Source organism: Stegostoma tigrinum, chromosome 9, assembly GCF_030684315.1.
Source record: "Stegostoma tigrinum isolate sSteTig4 chromosome 9, sSteTig4.hap1, whole genome shotgun sequence".
Lineage (NCBI taxonomy): Eukaryota > Metazoa > Chordata > Chondrichthyes > Orectolobiformes > Stegostomatidae > Stegostoma > Stegostoma tigrinum.
The window spans coordinates 80,869,330-80,893,408 of record NC_081362.1 but is presented as its reverse complement, the minus strand read 5'-3'; the positions used below and the strand labels follow the sequence as shown (position 1 = coordinate 80,893,408).

Sequence of the window (24,079 nt, the reverse complement as noted above, 5' to 3'; positions counted from 1 at the left end):
ATTTTACAGTCTCACAATAACAGGTACATGTACACAACTTACTTTTCCTTTAATCGGATATACGCTGTTGACAGATTGTTCCAAGCTTCTGCATTCTGAAAGAATAGAAATATGTACAATGTGTCCATAACTTCAACTGGAGATAGATCTGATGTAATGATTTCATATCTGCCCAGTTACAATAATCAAGACGCAGAGTTGCTGGTGTTGGACTGGAGTGGGCAAAGTCAGATATCACACAACACCAGGTTATAGTCCAACAGAATCACAAGCTTTCACAGCACTGCTCCTTTGTCAGGAGACAAAAACTTGTGATTCCAGATAAACTTGTTGGGCTATATCCTGGTGACATGTGACTTCTGAGTAGAGGCTGATGGATCACTAAATTTCTCTCAGTTCAAGATTCACAATATGATGGAGATAATGGATCATGTTGATGCTTTTTAAAACTGTTCTTTGCAAGGTTTAAACTTTCATTCTCAGTCCCATTTCTCATGATTCCTCCTTACCAATTCTTTCATGCTCTTTGACGTCAAAGATTCAGGTGAAATATCTGTAGGAGGAAGACTTGAAGGACAACAAAAGAAAGGCGAAAGTGCAGGTCCAGCTCATTCAAAAAGCTTGCACAGACATAATGGATTACTTCTCGTATGTTTTCATGAAATTGATTCCTCTTCAGTTTGGCATTAATTATTTAGATCACAGACTGAGACAACAGCTACAATAACCAGACTGTATCAAAATTAAGTTAACTAAGAATAACAAAAATTAGAGGTACACTGCAAGGCTGTGCTACATCTGGGGGTCAGGTCATTTTAAATTTTAAACTCTTCTTGGATGCCTAGCAGCTGCAATTTTCAAAATCATTTGTACTTCATCACAGAGGAAAAGCTGGAAATAGAAATGGTCTAAAAGTTGGCATTTCATGGAAGCGAACTGAATGTTCCAGTTAAGACCTACACCACAGGGGCATATAATGTTCCATTCCACATAATTTTCTCTGTAATTGTTCACATGATCTCTAATTTTATGTTTGTCATGCTGAGGAATGTCAGCACTGGAACCGTTCTATTATTCTGGTGCCTATTGCTTGCACTGACCATTTTGAGAGCTTGGAACACTCACTCAGCAAAGCGATTAGAACTCAAACAACCAAATGAGAGATAACATATTGGAGCCTAGTCTTTACAGATGAACAAATATCACTGACGTACACATAATACATCTTGTGCACCTCAAACCACCAATCCATCTTTCAGCTTGATAACAAATATATTTGCACAGGTGAGTTCCCAAACAAGACCCACCACTGCAATCCAACTGAATGGCCAATGATATAATACAATGACCACTGTTTGTCCATTAACATGACTCAGTGGCAAGTGGCAGAAATCCTTGTTGTTGAATTTTTCCATATTTGTTTGTCCAGAAGATAGTTTTCTCTAATAATTAGGGACTAAATAAATACTATAAAAATCACTGAATCAAACCTCTTTATCTAAATGGAGGTGGCTAAGAGAATTAAGGCCATAATCACCCATTCCAAAATTCCACAATCAAATCTCCTGGGGAGTCCTGCTGAACAAAGAAACCATGGAGTGCTGATTCATAGTTCCTTGAAAGTGGAGTCACAGGCAAATAGGATTATGAAGGCGGCATTTGGTATGCTTGTCTTTATTGGTCAGTGCATTGAGTATAGCAGTTGCGGGTTCATGTTCCAGCTGTACAGGACAGTGGTTTGGCTACTTTTGGAGTATTGCATGCAATTCTGGCCACCCTTTTATAGGAAGGATGTTGTGAAACTTGAAAGGGTTTAGAAAAGATTTACAAAGGTCTTTCCAGGGTTGGAGAAATTGAACTATAGAGAAAGGTTGAATAGGCAGAGGCTATTTTCCCGGAGCACTGGAGGCTGAGGGATGATCTTATAGCGGTTTATAAAATCTTGAGGGACATGGATGGGATGAGTAGTTAAGGTCTTTCCCTGAGGTGGGGGAGTCCAAAACCTGAGGGCACAGGTTTAAGATGAATAAGGAAAGATATAAAAGGGACCTAAGGGCAACATTTTCACAAAGGTGTTGCGTGTATGGAATAAGCTGCCAGAGGTGGTGGTGGTGGCTGGTATGGTTACAACATTTAAAAGGCATCTGGATGGGTATATGAATAGGAAAGGGTTAGAGGGATGTGGGCCAAAAGCTGGCAAATGGAACTAGATTTATATAGCATGAATGAGTTGGACCGAAGGGTCTGTTTCAATGCTGTCTATCTCCATGACTCTATTTGTCCATCACCCAATTCTCCAGTTCTAAAATGTGGATGTATAGTTTAAATGACCAATTAATTGTTCTATTCTTAGTCATATTTACACATTGTAAAATGAAGGGCAACAGATACATTACAGTATCACCACCTGTAAGTTCCCCTGAACATTGCACATTATTACGAAATATATTGCCATTTCTTCATTACTGCTGGGTCAAAATTCTAGAACTCCCTCCTCACCATATTTGTGGACATATCTACAACACATGAACTACATTGCTCAAGCTGGCTCTTCAGCTTCTCAACAGTAATTGGGAATGGGAAATAAATGCTGGTCCAGTCAGTGATATCAATAGCCCAAATAAGAAAACAAATAAACTGGGTGAAGGCTATACCCAGTTTATGGCTCAAAGTTCCAACAACGGCATATCAAAAAGCTCTCTCACAATTAAATATATATCCAATCATAAGACTGTGCAGAGATACAAGATCAATTTCACAAAGATTGTTTCCAGTCATTCAAGTACTCTGCACAAAACATACTCAAGTGCCTGTCATCGAGACAGTAAATCTCTGGCTCCTTCTGTAGTACAGCAAGTGAAATTGAATGTTTCTGCCATCTGTGTCCTTGATGATCAACCACATGGACAGACATCAGCTTTGATGTGACTGTAACTCAAAAGGTAAACTGTATGATTTCCAGGCTCACTGAATAATTCGGCCTGCAACAAATGGTTGATTGGCCTCAGCAATGGTAACCAGTTGTCAATGACAAAGGCCTTCTGCCTACTAACAGTGATCTGATTGGCTCCCAGATAACTGAACAGCTTGTGGATGTAAACAATATGGTCAGAAGCCTTACAGCCACTGGAAAGGGAGGTGGTGTCTATTTCTTGCAGTAAAAAATACCTAAAGCCTGAAGACAGTCAGTATATTTCTCCTTACCAGTTGCTGTAAGCTACTGCTTTCAACCAGTAAGCCAAAGGCTTTATGAGTTGTGAACCAGCCACTCCGTATGTCCTGTAAGCAATTGCAAGTACCTGGAGAAGAGTACATGGTCCCTAATGAGTCCAGGGACCATTTAACTGTCTTTCCAGTCTTTCCCTCCAACTGTGTCTGCATTTATGTGCACGTGTGCATGCGTATGCATGTGTAGAGGAGTTTTAGAAGGGGTTCAGAATTTTAACAGGTTCAGTTAGATGCTGACAGTTCATAATTATTTCCCGACAGCTAGAAACGATTTGCTTGTAATAAACAGTAATTCTTTGTAAGTTCAGAAGCTTGGTCTGCGCTTTCCGTCAGCCTGGGTCTAAAAGCAGATAAATTAGGGAATTTTGTATATTTTTAAAAATAAATTAACTTTTGCAATGACTCTAGGAATAGCAGGGCTTGATCTCCAGTGTGTTATCCCAAAAAGGTATGACAAATTAAGTGAGGAAGGAAAGAGCTTTGCTTTGGTGGATCCACAAATAGTAAAGCATTTCACAGCATTTCAACAAAATAAATAATTTGGATAGACATGAAATGGCCAGGGCTTGCCCTGCACATTTTCCTTCAACTAAAAGCACAAAGTAATTGTTTTCACAGGATGATCCATTTTCATTTTTGATGTTTTTTAAACTAAGAAGTTGCTTGTGACAGTGTCAATGATAAATCTGCAGGAGCTATGGGCTTTGTGTAAGCTAACGGACTGTTCCCATTAAATTGTACAAGTGGCCAGGAGCCATCAAAACGCCAAATCAAAATGTTGACAGAAATATAAAGCGCAAATGCATTTCATAGAATCCTCTGGGATAGTTCTGGCCACATGTATATACTATTCAGAATGATTTGCAATTCTATTACACATCAATGGGTGATGAATTAAAACACTTTACGTGCTTGCCTCTAAATTACTGTCATGATAGTCGTTTATTTAAGTAGCATGCAGTCAAAGTTTAAGAACATTTTCAGCTGCTCCCTCTTCTTTGGCCGTGCGGATGCTAAGCGTACATAATAAGCTACAAAAGGGCTGGGCATCTAAACCTAGCCACCAAACTAGTCCTTTAATTATATTTGTTTTAATTGCTTTCTCAAATTATGGAACTAACTTTACTTTAAATCTCGTGAAACACTGCAGGTTCTAAGATATGTTCAGGTTCTTAGATTCAAGCACTTTCTATGCCAAACTGAGTAGTTGTAAATTCGGGACTGCAAGTCTCCAGTATTATTCAGAAAAAGTATTCAAAATTAAACTGAGATATATTTGCACTCTAACACAGAAGTAATGAATCAGCACTAGCCTGAATACTGCATTATAGGTTAAATGTACATCAATTAGGTGTTAACAGTATTTAGATGGTGGCTATCAACTGGGCCCTCACCTGTTTGTACTATGGAAGCAAGCTTAAAGGGGGACAGTTGGTTAGAGATACACAGTATGTATATGCCTCTCTCCAAATAAAAGCTTCTAAGAGCATTAAGACCAGTTTTGATAAAGGGCCACAGGCTTGAAAATGTCAACTCTATCTCTACTGCCAGACCTGCGAAGTTTCTTCAGCATTTTGTTTTCATTATTTCGAGTATTGTCTGTATTTACTATTGAGTAAAGAAGAAACCTCAGTCTTCGGTCCTTCAATGCCTGGCTATCTGAGTTCAAATTTTATCTTCATGAATTGGGTTAAGTGAAACTCTGTCTCATGTCAAACTTGATTATTCTTCAAACATCAGACAATATTCAAATAACCATGCATTTTTCTTTAAGCCTCTATGAAAAGCATTAACTTTTTTCTCCAATAAAGGATGTATACAAATGTCTTCCAGAATAATGGAGGCTCTTTGCTGAATTTGGATGCTGCATGAAGTAGGCAAGTGATTTACCTCTAATGGTGAGAAATACCTACCTAACAGGGAAGCAGTGCACCATTTGAAAAACGCAGACAAGTGGTAAAACAGATACCCACCTGGACAGTTCAGCCAGGCTACACTTGAAGCAGGAGCCGACACGGGACTGGTGAGTGAGTGAGGTAATATATTTGTGTGGTTGCGTTACCCGAAACACTACCCGGGTAGTGTCTCCCACTCATCCTCCTCCTCTAACCAAAAAAAAAGGTTCTGTGTGCCTGATTGGTAAGGTAACAAGTTTATTTTTTATTCTTTTTTTTAAGTCTTGGGAATTTAGAATAATGGAAACGGAGGTCAGGGCAGTTGAATGTTCCTCCTGCAGAATGTGGGAGGTAAAGGTCACCACTAGTGTCCCTGCTGACTACATCTGCGGGAAGTGCACCCAACTCCAGCTCATTGAAAACAGCGTTAGGGAGCTGGAGCTGGAGCTGGATGAACTTCGGATCATTCGGGAGGCAGAGGGGGTTATCGAGAGAAGTTACAGGAAGGTAGTCACTCCTCAAGTACAGGAAAAAGGCAGATGGGTTACGGTCAGGGGACGGAAAGGGAACCGGCAGGCAGTGCAGGGATCCCCTGTGGCGATCCCCCTCAACAATAAGTATACCGTTTTGGATATTACTGGGGGGGGAACGACTTACCAGGGGAAAGCAGTGGGGCACAGGTCTCTGGGACAGAGTCTGTCCCTGCTGCTCAGACGGGAACGGGGAAGAGGAGCATAGCATTAGTCATTGGGGACTCCATAGTTAGGGGGACAGATAGGAGGTTCTGTGGGGACGAGAGAGACTCACGGTTGGTGTGTTGCCTCCCAGGTGCCAGGATGCGTGATGTCTCTGATCGTGTTTTTGGGATCCTTAAGGGGGAGGGGGAGCAGCCCCAAGTCGTGGTCCACATTGGCACCAACGACATAGCTAGGAAGAGAGGTAGGGATTTAAGGCAGAAATTCAGGGAGCTAGGATGGAAGCTGAGAGCTAGGACGAACAGAGTTGTTGTCTCTGGTTTGTTGCCCATGCCACGTGCTAGTGAGGCGAGGAATAAGGAGAGAGAGGAGTTGAACATGTGGCTACAGGGATGGTGCAGGGGGGTTTTGGGTTCTTGGATAATTGGGGCTCTTTCTGGGGTAGGTAGGACCTCTACAAGCAAGATGGTCTTCACCTGAACCAGAGGGGTACCGATATCCTGGGGGGGAAATTTGCTAAGGCTATTCGGGTGGGTTTAAACTAATTCAGCAGGGGGATGGGCACCAAAATTGTAGTTCGACTATAGAAAAGGTTGAGAGTAGGGTGGTCCGAAATAAAGTTTCAGGGAAGCAAGATGGCACCGGCAAGCAAGAAGTTGGTTTGAAGTGTGTCTACTTCAATGCCAGGAGCGTCCGGAATAAGGTGGGTGAACTTGCAGCATGGGTTAGTACCTGGGACTTCGACGTTGTGGCCATTTCGGAGACATGGATAGAGCAGGGACAGGAATGGTTGTTGCAGGTTCCGGGATTAAGATGTTTCAGTAAGAACAGAGAAGATGGTAAAAGGGGCTGAGGTGTGGCATTGTTGGTCAAGGACAGTATTACAGTTGCAGAAAGGATGTTTGGGGACTCGTCAACTGAGGTTAGAAACAGGAAAGGAGAGGTCATCCTGTTGGGAGTTTTCTATAGGCCTCTGAATAGTTCCAGAGATGTAGAGGAAAGGATAGCAAAGACGATTCTCGATAGGAGTGAGAGAGACAGGGTAGTTGTCATGGGGGACTTCAACATTCCAAATATTGACTGGGAATACTATAGTTTGAGTACTATAGATGGGTCAGTTTTTGTACAGTGTGTGCAGGAGGGCTTCCTGACACAGTATGTAGATAGGCCAACAAGGGGCGAAGCCACATTAGATTTGTTACTGGGTAATGAGCCTGGCCAGGTGTTACATTTGGAAGTAGGTGAGCACTTTGGTGATAGCGATCACAATTCTGTTATGTTTACTTTAGTGATGGAAAGGGATAGGTGTATACCACTGGGCAAGAGTTATAGCTGGGGGAAAGGCAATTACGATGCGATTAGGCAAGATTTAGGGAGCATAGGATGGGGAAGGAAACTGCAGGGGATGGGCACATTAGAAATGTGGAGCTTATTCAAGGAAAAGCTCCTGTGTGTCCTAGATAAGTATGTACCTGTCAGGCAGGGAGGAAGCTGTAGAGCGCAGGAGCTGTGGTTTACAAAGGAGGTAGAATCTCTGGTCAAGAGGAAGAAGGCGGCTTATGTTAGGATGAGATGTGAAGGCTCAGTTAGGGCACTTGAGGGCTACAAGGTAGCCAGGAAAGACCTAAAGAGAGAGCTCAGAAGAGCCAGGAGGAGACATGAGAAGTTGTTGGCGGATAGGATCAGGGTAAACCCTAAGGCTTTCTATAGGTATTTAGGAATAAAAGAATGACGGAAGTAAGATTAGGGCCAATCAAGGATAGTAGTGGGAAGTTGTGTGTGGAGTCAGATGAGATAGGGGAAGTGTTAAATGAATATTTTTCAACAGTATTCACTCTAGAAAATGACAATGTTGTCGAGGAGAATACTGAGATACAGGCTACTAGACTAGGTGGGATGGAGGTTCACAAGGAAGAGGTATTAGAAATCCTTCAGAGGGTGAAGATAGATAAGTCTCCTGGGCCAGATGGGATTTATCCTCGGATCCTCTGGGAAGCCAGGGAGGAGATTGCCGAGCCTTTGGCATTGATCTTTAACTCATCATTGTGTACAGGAATAGTGCCAGATGACTGGAGGATAGCAAATGTGGTTCCCCTGTTCAAGAAGGGGAGTAGAGACAACCCTGGTAATTATAGACCAATGAGCCTTACCTCAGTTGTTGGTAAAGTGTTGGAAAAGGTTATAAGGGATAGGATTTATAATCATCTAGAAAAGAATAAGTTGATTAGGGATAGTCAGCACGGTTTTGTGAAGGGAAGGTCATGCCTCACAAACCTTATTGAGTTCTTTGAGAAGGTGACCAAACAGGTAGATGAGAGTAAACCGGTTGATGTGATGTATATGGATTTCAGCAAGGCGTTCAATAAGGTTCCCCACAATAGGCTATTGTACAAAATGCGGAGGAATGGAATTGTGGGAGATATAGCAGTTTGGATCGGAAATTGGCTTGTTGAAAGAAGAGAGAGGGTGGTAGTTGATGGGAAATGTTCATCCTGGAGACTAGTTACTAGTGGTGTACCGCAAGGGTCGGTGTTGGGTCCACTGCTGTTTGTCATTTTTATAAATGACCTGGATGAGAGCGTAGGAGGATGGGTTAGTAAATTTGCAGACAACACTAAGGTCGGTGGAGTTGTGGATAGTGACGAAGGATGCTGTAGGTTGCAGAGAGACATAGATGAGCTGCAGAGCTGGGCTGAGAGGTGGCAAATGGAGTTTAATGCAGACAAGTGTGAGGTGATGCACTTTGGTAGGAGTAACCAGAAGGCAAAGTGCAGGGCTAATGGTAAGATTCTTAGTAGTGTAGATGAGCAGAGAGATCTTGGTGTCCATGTACACAGATCCTTGAAAGTTGTCACCCAGGTTGACAGGGCTGTTAAGGCGGCTTACAGTGTTTTAGCTTTTATTAGTAGAGGGATCGAGTTCCGGAAACAAGAGGTTATGGTGAAGCTGTACAAAACTCTGGTGCGGCCGCACTTGGAGTATTGTGTACAGTTCTGGTCACCGCATTATAAGAAGGATGTGGAAGCTTTGGAAAGGGTGCAGAGGAGATTTACTAGGATGTTGCCTGGTATGGAGGGAAGGTCTTACGAGGAAAGGCTGAGGAACTTGAGACTGTTTTCATTAGAGAGAAGGTTGAGAGGTGACTTAATTGAAACATATAAAATAATCAGAGGGTTAGATAGGGTGGATAGGGAGAGCCTTTTCCCTAGAATGGTGACGGCGAGCATGAGGGGGCATGGCTTTAAATTGAGGGGTGAAAGATATAGGACAGACGTCAGAGGTAGTTTCTTTACTCAGAGAGTAGTAAGGGAATGGAATGCTTTGCCTGCAACGGCAGTAGATTCGCCAACTTTAAGTACATTTAAGTTGTCATCGGATAAGCATATGGACGTACATGGAATAGTGTAGGTTAGATGGGCTTGAGATCAGTATGACAGGTCGGCACAGCATCGAGGGCCGAAGGGCCTGTACTGTGCTGTAATGTTCTATGTTCAAATAAAAAGAAATTGGCTCATATACCATAATTACTGCCTGTAAAGTTATTTCTGTTCTGAGACAGGGTCCTTGCTGTATGATACTTACATCAGGTTCCAACATCACACATTTTTGAAATGCTTTTGCAGCACCTTCGAACTTTTCCAACCCCAGATACGCACAGCCCAAAGAAAACCAAACTCCAAGCTGGAAAGAATACAGAAGACACATTAAAAATTTTTTTGACAGCTATTAATGCTATAAACAAGACAAACAAATCTTTCCTCCATGTAACCAATCCCACAGTGATGGGCAGAAATGGGATTCTCCCTGACTATCAACTTTGAGCTTTACTACGGATTTTAAACCTTTATTCAAGTAGTAATTTCAATGAATTTAACTTAGACTTGATGTCAACACAAATACAGAACTGTACAGTTTAATGATGGAGTACTCAATCGGATCACACACTGCACCCTGTCTTAGCATTGTCACGTTACATGCAACCCACCACACTGTTCTGTATCTGTCAAATCTTTCTTTCTGTCCTGTTTTGACTCTATCACCTTGGTAAGTTGTCATGATCTCTTTACTTTAACTAGTTTGTACACTTTCGGATTACTTATTACTTTGGTTAGACCTTCAGCATGTGACTTCTATACCGATTATATTATTCTAATCATTTAGCTTGTCTCCAGCACCACCTTATTTTTAATTTTTCTAATAATCTCTCTGCCTCATGCAATCGGATTATAGGTCATCCCTTCGCTCCTTATTCAGATGCTGACATTTTACTCTCACCGTCTCATACTCTTGATCACCTGCAGAGACCTATTATTCAGCTTGTTGGACTACACCTGGTGTCAAGTGACTTCTGATCCCAGTCCAACACTGGCACCTCCACATCTTAGCATGGCTTGCCAGCTAATCATAGAATCCCTACAGTGTGGAAACAGGCCATTCAGCCCAACAAGCCCACACTGACTTGCCCCTCTATCCTATCCCTGTAACCCTGCATTTTCCATGGCCAATCCACCTAACCTGCACATCTTTGGGCTGTGGGAGGAAACTGCAGCACCTGCAAGAAACCCTTGCAGACAGAGAGAGAATGTGCAAACATCACACAGTTGCCCAAGGCTGGAATTTAACCTGGGTCCCTGGCACTGTGAGGCAGCAGTGCCGATGAATAAACCAACCAATAGCTTCAAAAGAGCAGGCTCTAGCATTAATATGTCTATGCAGCTCCTCGAATTTAGGCAATGAATCAAAGAGCCCCAAAGTTGGATCTGCACAGAGGTTCTGACAAGGCAAAATCTGTCGAACACTCATGGACCATGTGGCCTCAGTTGCACTGTTGTCCCAGTGGAGAACAATTAACAGAACAAAGACCAAATACTGAACCTAGACTTACTAAACATCATACATTAGCACAATACATTATGCATCGCTCGCTACGATTTAAGACGTGATTTATTTTATAGTAAAATCATTTATTTCAAGGTTTGAATTTTGAACTAAAGGCATGACGTTCCAAACTGAGGGTGTGTGTTGGTGGAGTGATACTGGGAATTTGTTTGCATTGTGACAGTTTTTATGATTGGAGAGAGTCAACATTGAGAATCTTGCTTTCAGTTTAGAAGAATCTGTTTTCTTTTGGCTTAGGGAAACCCTTAACTTGGAAAGCTTCTTGCTTCACTTTATAGAAATTTTGGTTGAAGTTGGATATAGGAACAGTTGTTCCTAAAGAAGAGTTCCCTCAGTGTAAGAGTTTTAGTTTGAAATTGCAGACTGAAAGCATTGGATTAGAACAGAGCAAATAATTAGGGAAGAGGCTATTAAAGTCTCAAGACCAGGAACTGGAAAACATGGTTAAGTCACGTCCATGGCTTCGATAGAGGGGGGGAAATCTCTCTAGTATTTCAGTATTGTAAAGGGATGGTTCTCGGATAAATGGGAGTGTATTTTTACCACGTGTCTGAAAATCTTTTAAATTGGGTTATGTGATATTTGTTTATTCCACTTTTTCTTCATTTCACCTGCACAATAAACTTGAGTTTTATTATTAAAAATTGTGTGCTTGCCTTTCAGTGAAATACCATCTCATTAAATAAGGAAAAAAGTGATCTATCAAGGCAGCTTTAAGTCTGGAATCTGACCTGCCCAACAGTAAAATCAGCATGGATTGTACGGCTACTGAATTACTGGGAAAGTTTCCTCAGAGACTAAATCTTCAGTCAACCGCTTTGAAGCCAAAGTTGCTGCATTGTAAAGAAATGCAGTCTGCAACCATGTCTGATTTGTTGCAAGGTGTTACTTGTGCTCTTTGCAATACATGTGAACTTCCATAAAAAATCCCGCGTTGCCATAAAATAGCCCAATGCATTTACATTTGCAGAATGGCTGACGGAAATCACAATCATTGGACTTCTTGATACCAACTACGTTATGGAGTGTCAAGTTTGCACAACGTTCACAGTTGAGGTTAGATTTTGTGGTCCGAGATTATCCAGGAAAACTGAGATAAGGACAATCTGCACTGATTTGCTTCAAATATTACGGAGCCAGAAAATTCAAGTTAGACTCCAAGTTCTGTGTTGCTCGGTGCAAAATGAAAGCACAACACAAGTGTCAACAACTTCTATCAAATTGTAGTACAGCTGACCAAAAGAGGAGGGTTTTTAATAGATGCTATAAAGTTGACAGTTCCATTTCATTTCAGTAAGATATGTTGCTATTAGTTTCCATCTCCATTGCAATCCTCCCTGTCTCTGCTTACATCCTTCTGAAACCCTCATTCACGCCTTTGTTTTCCCATACTTTATGATTTGAATGCTCTTCAGGCCAGCCTCAGATCTTCTACACTTTATAAAGTAAATTTACCCAAAGTCCTACAACTCATATCATAACTTTCACCAAATCCCATCATGCACCATTTCTGTACTCACTGATCTATACAGTCTCCTCTGCCAGCAATATCTCAATTAAAATATTCATCTTTATTTTCACATCATTCCATTGCCTCACTCCTCCCTATTTCTATTATAATCTCCAGCCCAATGAGATATCTACATTCCTCCATTTCTGGTGCTGCCTCAATTTTAATTGCCCCACAGTTGGAAGCCATGCCCTGTCTTGGGCCTAGGTTTTAGAATTCCCTTCCTTAATGTGTTAAGTCTTGCTCATTAACACTTCCAAGAAACACCTTGGGACATTTCTGGAATATATTCAAGCAGATACATTTTTAAGATTTTAAAGGCATCAAATGCATGGGGAGAAAGCCAGAATATGGCACTGAGACATAGGATCAGGCATAAGGATCAGTCTCAAAGAGCTGAATGGCCTATGTCTGCTTCTAGTTTGTGTTTCACTACAGTAAAGTTGCTACAGAAGTGCAAACTATGATCTTTTACAGAAAAACAGCAAGTTGAATTGCCTTGTAAATAGCATTTCCTCAATTAAAGCAGCCATTTTCCTCTGAACTGATTTCAACCATAACATGAACATCATTTTAGATGACAGAGTGCAAAGCTGGACGAACACAGCAGGCCAACCAGCATCTTAGGAGCATAAAAGCTGACGTGTCGGGCCTGGACTGTTCATCAGAAGCTCTGATGAAGGGTCTAGGCCCGAAACGTCAGCTTTTGTGCTCCTAGGATGCTGCTTGGCCTGCTGTGTTCATCCAGCTTCACACTTTGTTATCTTGGATTCTCCAGCATCTGCAGTTCCCATTATCTCTGATCATTTCAGATCTGCCAGTTATTTATGTAACACCTGGAACAAGTCAAGATATTGCATCGACTACCATGAAAACAGCAGCAAGCCAAAGGATGGGACTTTGTAACAGAGCCAGTCAGACAACCAAAACAGAAGAACTTAACACGATAACAAAGTGTGGAGCTGGATGAACACAGCAGGCCAAGTAGCATCTCAGGCGCACTAAAGCTGACGTTTCGGGCCTAGGCCCTTCATCAGACAACTTAAGTTTTTTTTCCAAACATTACATTTGCACATTTTTGTTTACAGCTCCACAGCATCCAGGCCACAAGTTTGCCACGTTTATTTCAACCAACTGGATGCAGTGGGTTGAAGGAATGGAATAATAGTTGACCAATGTGGATTTGGCCACAAACGAATAAAGCCACGCTAAAATCAACTTCACCAAAGCATCAGGGACTAAAAGAGATTTCCACTTGTCCCTCGAATTGAGGATAGCATTTTGTCAGGGCTGCAAGTTTCTGCTGTGACCCTTCATGTGCGTGAAGAAGATTATTTTTAACTTCTCAATCTTCGAGCATGTGGGGAAGAATATCCCACATCACAGTTCTAAGTCCAAAGTTCACGATTTACTCACGTTTTATAAGCTCCTTCACGCATTAATATCAATCTTGCCAAGCTTCAATGAGAGCATCAAAGTGATTTTGAAGCTGTCTTTCCAGATCTCTCCTGGAACATTGGCCTTTTAAAAGTTTAGAGAACAGGACTTGGGAGGGGAGACTGTTTTCGGCCATCTGGACTCAAAGTTGATTTTGCAGGAGTTTTGCGGAATATCCCTAAGAAGGACAACAGCGTTTTTTTGATGGCCCTTCCACTGAACTGGAGGTCGGGGTGGAAGCATTGCAGGTCCAATTTCTCGAGTGCTGTTAGGTTTCACTGATACACGGTCCAGATCTCACTGTAGTGAGTACGTACAGAGATGACAATTGTTTTGTACAGTAGGACCATAGTTGACTTGCAATGGTCTTCTGATATTGTTTATGTGTTGGATCTCCTTATCATTTGTGACCTTTTGAGCAGGTGGCTGCCACGATGTGGTTAGCGCTCAATATATTCCAGGGTCTAACCTTCAAACATACATGGAAGATAGAGTGCTGGCCAGGTATAGGGTGACATTCGAGGTGTGTTCTAACAACATTGAAGGACTTGTTTATTGTATGCAGAATTGAAGACATTAAGAGTGGCTTGCAAATCTGCTGCAAAGTAGGTAGAAACATCACAGCATATCTATAATAGTCAGTTTAGTTTTGGAATAGTGGTGATTAAAGTTAAAGGTTCTTAATCCATCCAACTATTCAGTTGCAAATGTGTCTCCTAAAAATACAAAGCACATTGCCATAGCTGGCATTGGACTGGTGTAAGACAAGGGATAGAATTACTTTGACTGTACAAAAAAAAGGTCTTTTTACAAATCACCGACAAGGCTTTCAGACAGTAGTCAGGTTGACAGAGCTAAGCAAATAATTCTTTGCTGACTGTAGACTATCCTGTGCAATCATTTTTAATGAAACTAAAAGCCAAGCTTTTTGTTCAAAACCAGCAGACTCTGTGATTAATGTGTAAGCATTACAAAAGGTTTGGTTAATTATGACTGACAGTGAGGTGATATCAAACAGACGCTATTTACCTTCATGGCAGACTAGGTCACATGACAGTGTCTCGGTCACTTTACTCTTTCTCTCACTCAGGAGGGCCAAGAACAGTCACACAAATGAGCCACAGTTAAGCTTTCCAACAGACAAAGAATTAAAAACTAATTGCACATCAACTTAACCTTAAGATCAGTTTAAAATCGAGCAGACACAAAGGGAAGTGCTGCAGTAAGGTAGGCTCTTACTTCACTTGCTGGCCTTCAATTTTTTTTTTTAAACAGATTGCCCTGCATTGTCAGAAAATATATTCCACATCCTGCACAGGGAACAGTTGTGAAGGTTCACGACAAAGAAAAGAGATATGCTGAACGAGAGAAAGGCATCACACATAAAGCAAATACACAGCTGAAATGACAGAAAACCTCAGCAAAGTTAAAGTTATAACTTTGTAATGTTGCAGGATTAGTAACTGTAGCCTAGGGTAATGTCCTAGGGACGTCATGGCATGGCAGCTGGTGGAATTCAAATTAAATTAATAAATCTGGAATTGAAAGCTACTCTCAGTAATCCTGACCTTCAACAATGGTGTTAAAATGCCACTTGGTGCAATTTGTCCTTTAGTGAAGCAAATCTGCAATCTTTATCTAGTCTGGTCTACACCTGACTCCAGATCCAAAGCAATATGGTTGACTTTATCGCAGCCACTCAAGGGCAATTAGAATGGGTAAAAAAATGGCCTTGCCAAAGTGGCCCAAATCTCATGAAAAAATAAATACATTTCAAAAATTAAAGGTGCCAACAAAGACTAAGGATTAGGAAAAGCAGAAGTGAGATTTTTTTTTAAAGTAGTTGAAAGCAAAACGGGAGGGTGGGAATGGTCAATTGGAAAAACTATTTAAGTGCTGGGATAATGTTAAATTCATCAGTTGAGAAAAGGAATCTAAATATAATGGTTTAAAATGATAGCACAATTTAGAGATACCTGTTAGCTTTAACCCAATGGAACTGAGGCTAAATTCGCCAATGACTGTTATTAAGTTTAGAGTTGACCTCTTATGGGTCGGAGAAAACAGCAGTCGTTGCGCTATCGGATTCTCAGAATTAGGTCTTGACTTGATGCAAGATAGGAAGATGGTTGTGGTTGGTCAAGGTCAGACATCTCAGTTCCAGGATATCTCTGCAGGAACTCCTCAGGGTAGTGTTCTAGGCCCAGCCATCTTCAGCCGCTTCATCAATGACCTTTCCTCCCTCATAAAGTCGTAAGTGGGGATGTTTCCTGATGATACATGTAGTAAGTAAAATTCACGCCACACAAATGCCAGGCAATGATCATCTCCAATAAGATGAAATCTAATCACCACCACTTGACATTCAATGGTGTTACCATCACAGAAATCCCCATTATCTACATGTTGGGGGTTACGATTGACCAGAAACTTAACTGGACTTACCAACTACAGTGGCTACAAGAGCAGGTCGGAGGATAGGAATACTGTGGGAGCAACATACTTCCTGGCTCCCCAAGGTCTGTCAACCTTCTACAAGGCAGAAATCAGGAATGTGATAGAATACTGCCCGCTTGGTTGGATGGGTGCCAATCTGACAACACTCAAGAAGCTTGACATCACCCAGGACAAAGCAGCCCCCTGATTGGCACCACATCCGCAAGCATCCATTCCTTCTATCGCCGATGCTCAGTAGCAGTAGTGTGTACTATCTACAAGATGCACCGCAGAAATTCACGAAAGATCCTAAGGCAGCACCATCCAAAGCCAAAAAACTTCCATCAAGAAGAACAAGGGCAGCAGATGCATGGGAACATCACCTCGAAATTCTCCTCCAAGCCACTCACCATCCAGAGTGGAAATAGTTCACTGTTCCTTCATAGTTACTGGGTCAAATGCCTGGAAATCCCTCTCTAAGAGTATTATGGGACAAACTGAGGCTTGTGGGCTGCAGCAGTTCAAAAAAGGCAGCTCATCACCACCCTCTCAAGGGCAACAAGGAACGGCCAATAAATGCTGGTCAGCCAGTGATGCCCACACTCCACCAGCGAATAAAAATAGTTTTGTGCAGCCTTCCAGATCACTATTTCCATTGACCTTTAAGCTCTTTATAGGTCATCCTACTATCCATGCGTTTCTTTTCCCTTATTTTTGTTCTATTCCTTTTAAATTCTGCTCATTTTCAACTTTCTTTTCAATTTCTGAAGGGTTACATGTCCGAACCATTTGCTTCCATGCAGATAAACATAAGCTAGTAACAGGGCAAGGAAATTTGGCACCTTCAGCCTTCTCCGCCATTTAATATGAACATGGCTGATCTCAGTTCAGCTTCAACTCCACTTTCCCCATAATCCTTCAACCCATTACTAATTAAAAATCTATTTCCTCCTCAAATTTATTCAGTATTCCAGTATCCACCACTCTCCAAGGTAGTCAACTCCACAGATTGACAACCCTTTGAGAGAAGTAATTCCTCAATCTAACCTTAGACTAAAACTATGACCTCTAGTTCTAGACTGTCCTACAAGTGGAAACATCTACTCTATGTCTACCTTATTAATCCCTTTTTGTATCTTTAGATATCTCAATGACGTTTCCTCTCATCCCTTCAAACTCTAGCATGTATAGGCCTAAACTGGTCAATCTATTCTCACAAAACAAGCCTTTCAACTCCGGAATTCATCGAGTGAACCTTCTCTTGAGCTGCCGCCAATACAATTACATCCTTTGTCAAGAAAGGGGCCCAAACTGCATGCAGTTATCCAATTAAAGTACTGTAGATATTGAAAACTCGAAATAAAAACCGGAAGTGCTGGAGAAACTCGACAGCACCTGTGGAAAGCGAAATACATTTAACATGGAGTTCAAAATGACGCACTGAACTTGAAACATTAAGTCCGGTTAACTTCCATTCCAACATTGGCAGACCTGCATTTTGTCTTTTCTATTTTATTTCTCTCAGCCTAATTTGTAATTCGTCAATAATCCCTTAAATCATCCAAGTGAATTCTCATTTAGTTATCATTGACAAATAAGGAGCTACAACTCTGCATTCCCATTTGGGTTTCAATTGCATCATCTCATCAACAATTAGTGTAATGCAAATGCCAAAAGCAACCCATATAATTGCAGCATAGATTTGTCCTGGACAACTCCTAGCAATGAGGTGTCACTAGGGAACAAACACCATGTTGAATATTAAAGTTAACACATTTTCAACTTGGACACTAATGCCTAATTCCTGGGTTCAAAACACACTCATCAAACAGTCAATAGGCATTTCTGGCAGGACATGAATTTAGCATAATGTTCTGGAGGTGATGCCAGTAGTTGTGCAAATATGGAATGAAAGTTCTACAATGCTGAGCTCTTAAATAAATCCAGAAGGTGGCATTTTTCAATCTGGTTATATACAATAAAATCTTTCAACTTATTGGAGCCACAAGTATGCTCTTGAAGATACCTATACAAGTTGGGCTGGGTTTAATGAAATACTCCATGGAACAGAGAATGCAATGAAAGAAAAAAAATCATTCAGAAACTTGCTAGATTGTCACTCCGAATGTTATGTTAATTGAATTACAAATTAGCATCCTGGGAAATGGGTTCTGAGCCCAGCACATTCTTTTCTAAAAAAAGAACCCCAAAATAAAGAAGAATGTCAGCTCATTTAAGGTAAAATAAAATGAATCTGTCCGGTCTTTTTATCACAAGAGAACAGAATACTTTTTTTTAAGCAATTCTGCTCTGCAACCCCTTTTACAATTAATTTATATTGGCTGTTAGTATCTTTGGAAAGTGATGAAATATCTTGAAGTTGGTGAGATTTATTTCAATTCCACTTCTGAAATGTTTTTCTACAAAGGCTCTATGTATCCTACTGTGGACAGGATATAAATCTTGTCAATGAACACATGAAAAGCAACAACTTCACTGCTATATTCTTCCCTCTCCCTGACATTTCCACTAGGAGAAGAATTCTGAAGTACAACTTGCCTTTATATAGCACCGTTAAATTTCACATGTTTCACAGAAGTATTATCAAACAAAATGTGACACCTAGTTGCATGAAGAAATATTGGAGCAAGTGTCCAAGAACTTAGCCAAAGAGGGAGAGTTTAAAGGACAATGTAAAAGAGAAGGAGTACAGAGGCAGAGGAATTTGGGTGAGTAAGCTCCAGAGCTTTGGGCCTTTGCAGCCAAGGATACAGCTGCAGATGGCAGAACAATTAAAATCAGGAAACACAAGTCTGGAACCGGGGATACTTCTATTCAGCCTGTTAAAATATGCTATGACAACTCTGGAGAAGGCAGGGCTTGAACATGGACTATACAGATCTGAGGGTTGTGGTGATGAAGTAGAAATTAAGTGTTGAATCAAACAACAGTAGTGATTACCAATCTGTAGAGGGCTTCTTATAGTCAAATGACCACTCTCAACTAGTGTTATAACATATATTTTTAACCCAATAGGTTACTGACATACATATATTAAATTTAAGAGTCTCATTAAACTGAACTGTGCAATTATCAGGGACCAACTGAAGTCACTTATTAATCCTTATTCTGCTAAATAAACTGATTAATCTATTGAGGTACAGATTTAAGGTTAAAGGAGTAGGAGAAGCTGACATAAAAGAAGTAGTGGTTAAGTCATGTAAAGGCAAGGCTTTAAAAGTCTACGGGGTTATAATTCACTAAGAGATAGCAAGAACTATAGATACTGGAGTCAGAGATAACACAGTCTATCTGTGCTGCAGGAATGTCCTGACCCGAAACGTCAACTTTCCTGCTGCTCTAATGCTGCCTGGCCTGCTGTATTCCTCCAGCTCCACACTTATAAGTCCATGGTCCACGGTTACTGATGGACTGAAATCAGATTCAAAAAAAGGGCAAAGATTTTCATATCTGTAGAACTTCACTATTTTGGAGATAGTAAAAACTGTTGATGCTGGAGTCTGAGATAACACAGCATGGAACCGGAGGAACACAGCAGGTGAGGCTGCATCAGAGGAGCAGGAAAGCTGACGTCTTGCGTTGGGACCCTTCTTCAGAAAATCTAACACACAGTTGAATGAAGAAATATTGGGGCAAGCAACTAAGAACTTAGTCAAAGAGGTAGGGTTTAAAGGACAATGTCTTTTTAATCCTTTTGAGCAAGTCTAACTGAAACAAACTTTGCACAATATGCAGCATATTACACCTAGTTCCAGAATAAAATCTATGTTACATTAAATTAAATTGACAAACTTTCTGTCTTCGGAAAAACACTTTAGATTGGGAGGGGGGGGGGGGGGGGGGGGGGGGGCGGCGGTGGTGGTGGTGGGGGAAGACGGGAGCGATGTTGGAATTTTTTTAACTGTTGATGACCTGCTTCTCATCTAGGAAACAAGCAATGAGGGGAAAAACAACATCCAATTGTTCACCTGAACCAACTGACAGGCAGGCCTCTTAATAGCTGCTCAGCATTCCCATTTAACTTTGAGTAGGATAACTGAGCTTGCAAAGTAAATCCCAGTCCTGTTTTTCACAATTCATGAGCAAACTTACCAGACAGGCTTGAAGGAATGCAAATTGAAGGGATTGGTCCAGGAAGGAGAGTATTAGGTTCCTGGCACATTAGGACCAGTTCCGGAGCAACAGGGCCTGTGCAGTATTCAAGACAGCCAATGTCCTGGAGGTGCAATTTGCTGCCTGCAATGTATTTTGGGGAAGGGAATCAAGATGTAGTACTAGAAAGGAAAACAAAATACTGTCCCAAAGTACTAAGAGAGACAAATAGTGCTCGAGTATGAAATAGATAAGAATACAGTAACAGAGAATGCAATAAGTTCTAAACTGGGTGAAACACAGTGAAGGTATAATATTGCACATTACAGAGTAAAACAGATTGATGAACTGTGTGTAGATAATAATACAGGGATGAGATTCTGTGGTCAACAATGGAAACCTGGCTCAACATATGACATCACTCGTTACTATCACTAAATTTGTTACAGGATTGTCACAGTGCAGGAGGCAGCTATTTGGCCCAATAGCTCTGTACTGGCTATTACATATTTCTAGATACATAAAGCTCAAGCAAGATTGGGAAGGAAAGAAAGGAAGAGGGGTGGCAGCATAATCAAAACATTACACAATTGGACTTCCTCAAAGAGAGTTAAGAACAGAAATTTTTTGGTTAGTTGCATGAAGTGGTTTAATGGTAAGAAATGAGGATAGGTCACTGAACGATGGAAGAAAGATAAAAAAGCAAAACAGAGAGAAGAGTTTTTTGAAGTGTGTTCAAGAGAATTTTCTTGATCAGTGTATTTCAGCTATTAAGGAAGATGATAAGACTGGGGCAGGTTCTATGGAATAATGAATAATATGAACCCAGGATCAGAATGCTCAGTTTGGCCTTAGAAAAGACAAAGTATAATTTAGAGTAGAAATACTTAATTAAAATAAGGTTAATTGCAGTGGGGTAAGAACAGACCATTTGAATTATAATTAAAAACCTCAAGACAAAATGTAACACAATAATGTTTCTGTAAGGATATGGCTTGGCTACAGCCAAGATATAATCACACAAAGGGGAAAGGGAGAGGAAATAAAGCCAATGTTTCCCGGATGATGAACGAAATAGAGAGCAAGATGAAAGAAGGACAGATGCCAGATGTATAATATACATGAGAACCTGGTCGAGTATAAAAAGCTCAGAAGGGAAGTAAAAAAGGATATAGGAGAGGAAGGAGTATGACAGGAGACTGATGACTAACATAAAAGGAAATCCAGAAGTCCTCTCTTGGCGTATGGGTAATGAAAGCATCCTAACAGGGAGGATAGGGGCAACAAGGGAGCAAAAAGCAGACCTGTGCATGGACACTTGGGTCATGTCTGATGCATTAAATGAGCACTTTACAACTTTCTCTCCATGTGAAGATGATACTGAAGTCATAGTGAAAGGAGGCTGAGGCACTGAAATGCCTGAAAATAGACAGTAAGCAAGTATTTATATATCACCAGGCTTAGCGAGACATCTCTGAAGATGTAGAGGGAAGTAAGGGAGGAAAGTGCTTCAGCACTAATCATAATCCTCCAATCCTCCTTGGATACATAGGTTGTGGTACAGGAGAATGGCAAAAACAGATGTGCCCAGAAACTAGCAGCCACTCAATTCAACTCCAGTAGCAGGAAAGCTTTTAGCAACTATAATCTGGGATTAAATTAAGTCACTCGAATAAATGTGGATTAACTAAGGTAAGTTTGCATGGAACAGCTGAACGTAAATTGGGTGTAACAAACTAACTTCAGACTTAACAAGGATGATTGTTGAGGATAATGCCATTGATGTGGTGTTAAAGTGCCATATAATATGTTTGCCAGCAATGTTGAAGGCCATGAAATAAAATGGACAATGGCAGGAGAGATGAGAAGTTGGGGGTGTGACAGGAAACAGAGAGCAGCGATGAATGGCTGTTTTTTTGGAGTGGAGTGATTTACACACAGGGTTCTCTTTGGTCATTACTAGCATCATTCCTTTAATGGAAATGGCCAAGACATGGAAACAAATTCAAAATGCGTACAGGATACAAAAAGCTGTAACTTTTATAAACTGCAAAGACGATAGTGATAGACTTCAAGACAGCATAGGCTAGTACAAAGTGGCAACTGAAATTTACCAGGGACATAATAACATTTCAAAACTTTTAGTCTATGTGCACTATCTACATAACCCTCACCCCAAAACCACCTGCCTGCAGTTTGACTCCAGACAGGAGCTATCCCATTTTCCATTTCTACCAAGCAAGTGAAGTAAAATCTTAATCTGTTCTGACTTGAAAATGGTTCATAGTTAAATTGTGTTCCATACTAATAATACGCAATACCCCATCATCCCAGCTCCAAGCCTCAATCACATCTTCACTCCCAAATAATATATGTTCTCCCTCCTTGGTGTCCTCGATCCACTGAAGAGCCTCACACACTGTCTTTCTAATCCAGGCATAATAGACCTGTTTTCTTATTTTTCACATGTAACAATTTCCACTTCAGCTGCTTGCATGTGGTGTAGGAGGCCCTCTGTCTGACACAAGGCAATGAGCGATCATCTGTAACTTCTGGACTAGAGCGTAGCTCAATTATCCAAAGTGTTTAGCATCAGACTCAACAATTTACATTGCAACGATGTCCAGTGGGTCTGACTGATTGCAGGCAGTGGACCTATTGGCTCAGAAGAAACACAGACTACACAAATCAACCAGGAAATGATGGTATTGACTGAAAATTACTGGCAGGTGTGAAATGACATATTAAAAGTATGAAGGTTTCAATACAAACACCTCCCTTCGATACAATTCAGAACCTACTTTATCTTACCACAAAACATTAAGCTCAACAAGAGAAGATGAATAACTTGAAAATTAACTTGTCTCCCCACCTGTAAGCAGTTGATCTGCACTGATCGCTCAAAGCATTCCACACATTGTCTGAGCTCATGGTTACGGAGGTGCAGCAGCCCTTTGGAGCGCTGAGCACGGGCACTGCGATAATTGGATAGCTCCCAGGCCTTGTCGTAGTACTGGTGGTCATTCAGCACATCTCCCAAGAGACAGTACAAAGCAGGTGTCTCCTTCTTCTCGAGCTCTCTGCGAAGAACCTCTTCTGCCTGAAAAATGACAAGAAGATGCAATGAAACCCTAGACAAGTCCAGCAACATTCCTTTGTTAACGAGTTTTGGCCTGAAACACGGGCTTTCCTACTTCTCTGATGCTGACTGGCTGTGCTTTTCCAGCCTCACGTCTGTAGATTCTGGCTTCCAGTATCTGCGGTCCTTATTGTGTACATGTAGGTCCTCAATCTCCACCCAGTGCTTTTCCAAAGAACTGTGATTCACAAATTTGCTTTCATCAGCAACATGAACTCATTAAAGGATGTAATAAACAGGTTTTTTGTGGTATTGAAGCTTATTTGCAATATACTAGGTATGGGAGATAATTAAACAAGAGAATCATAGAACACTGAAGGTGGACATTTGTATGTGTGCTGGCTCTCTCAACAAGCTCTCCAATTAGTCACGCTCCCCAGCTCTTTCTGCATGCCAGTGAAAATGGTTCTTCTAGAATCATAGAAAATTCACAGCACAAAAGAATCCACTTGGTTTATAATGTCTGCACCAGCCCAAAACAAAAGAGTCACTTAGTCTAATCTCATTTCCAGCATTGATTTCACAGAGCTGCTGGTACAGCAATTGAGTCTTCTTATAAATAAATCAAAGGTTTCTGCCTCTATTTCTGGCAACAATTTCAAGGCCTGTACCATCCTCTGAATGAAAAACAGCTTCCCCATTTACCCTAAATCTTTCTGCCAATCGGTTTAAGTCTATTGATGCTAGTAGCTGCTGAAGTAAATAGGCTTTTCCCCTTCCAAACTTT

At 41.1% G+C, this 24,079-nt stretch overlaps 1 protein-coding gene across 1 annotated transcript in view; it reads right to left on the bottom strand.

Annotated features, from left to right (window-relative positions):
• Positions 1–24,079, bottom strand: part of ttc27 (tetratricopeptide repeat domain 27) — a 184,857-nt gene that overhangs the window by 55,353 nt on the left and 105,425 nt on the right. Inside the window, exons 13-15 of the mRNA XM_059648684.1 lie at positions 23,086–23,313; positions 9,401–9,499; positions 43–95 (exon numbers count right to left, since the gene is read on the bottom strand). Coding sequence (XP_059504667.1) covers positions 43–95; positions 9,401–9,499; positions 23,086–23,313 — 380 coding nt within the window. The remainder of the gene's footprint in view (positions 1–42; positions 96–9,400; positions 9,500–23,085; positions 23,314–24,079) is intronic.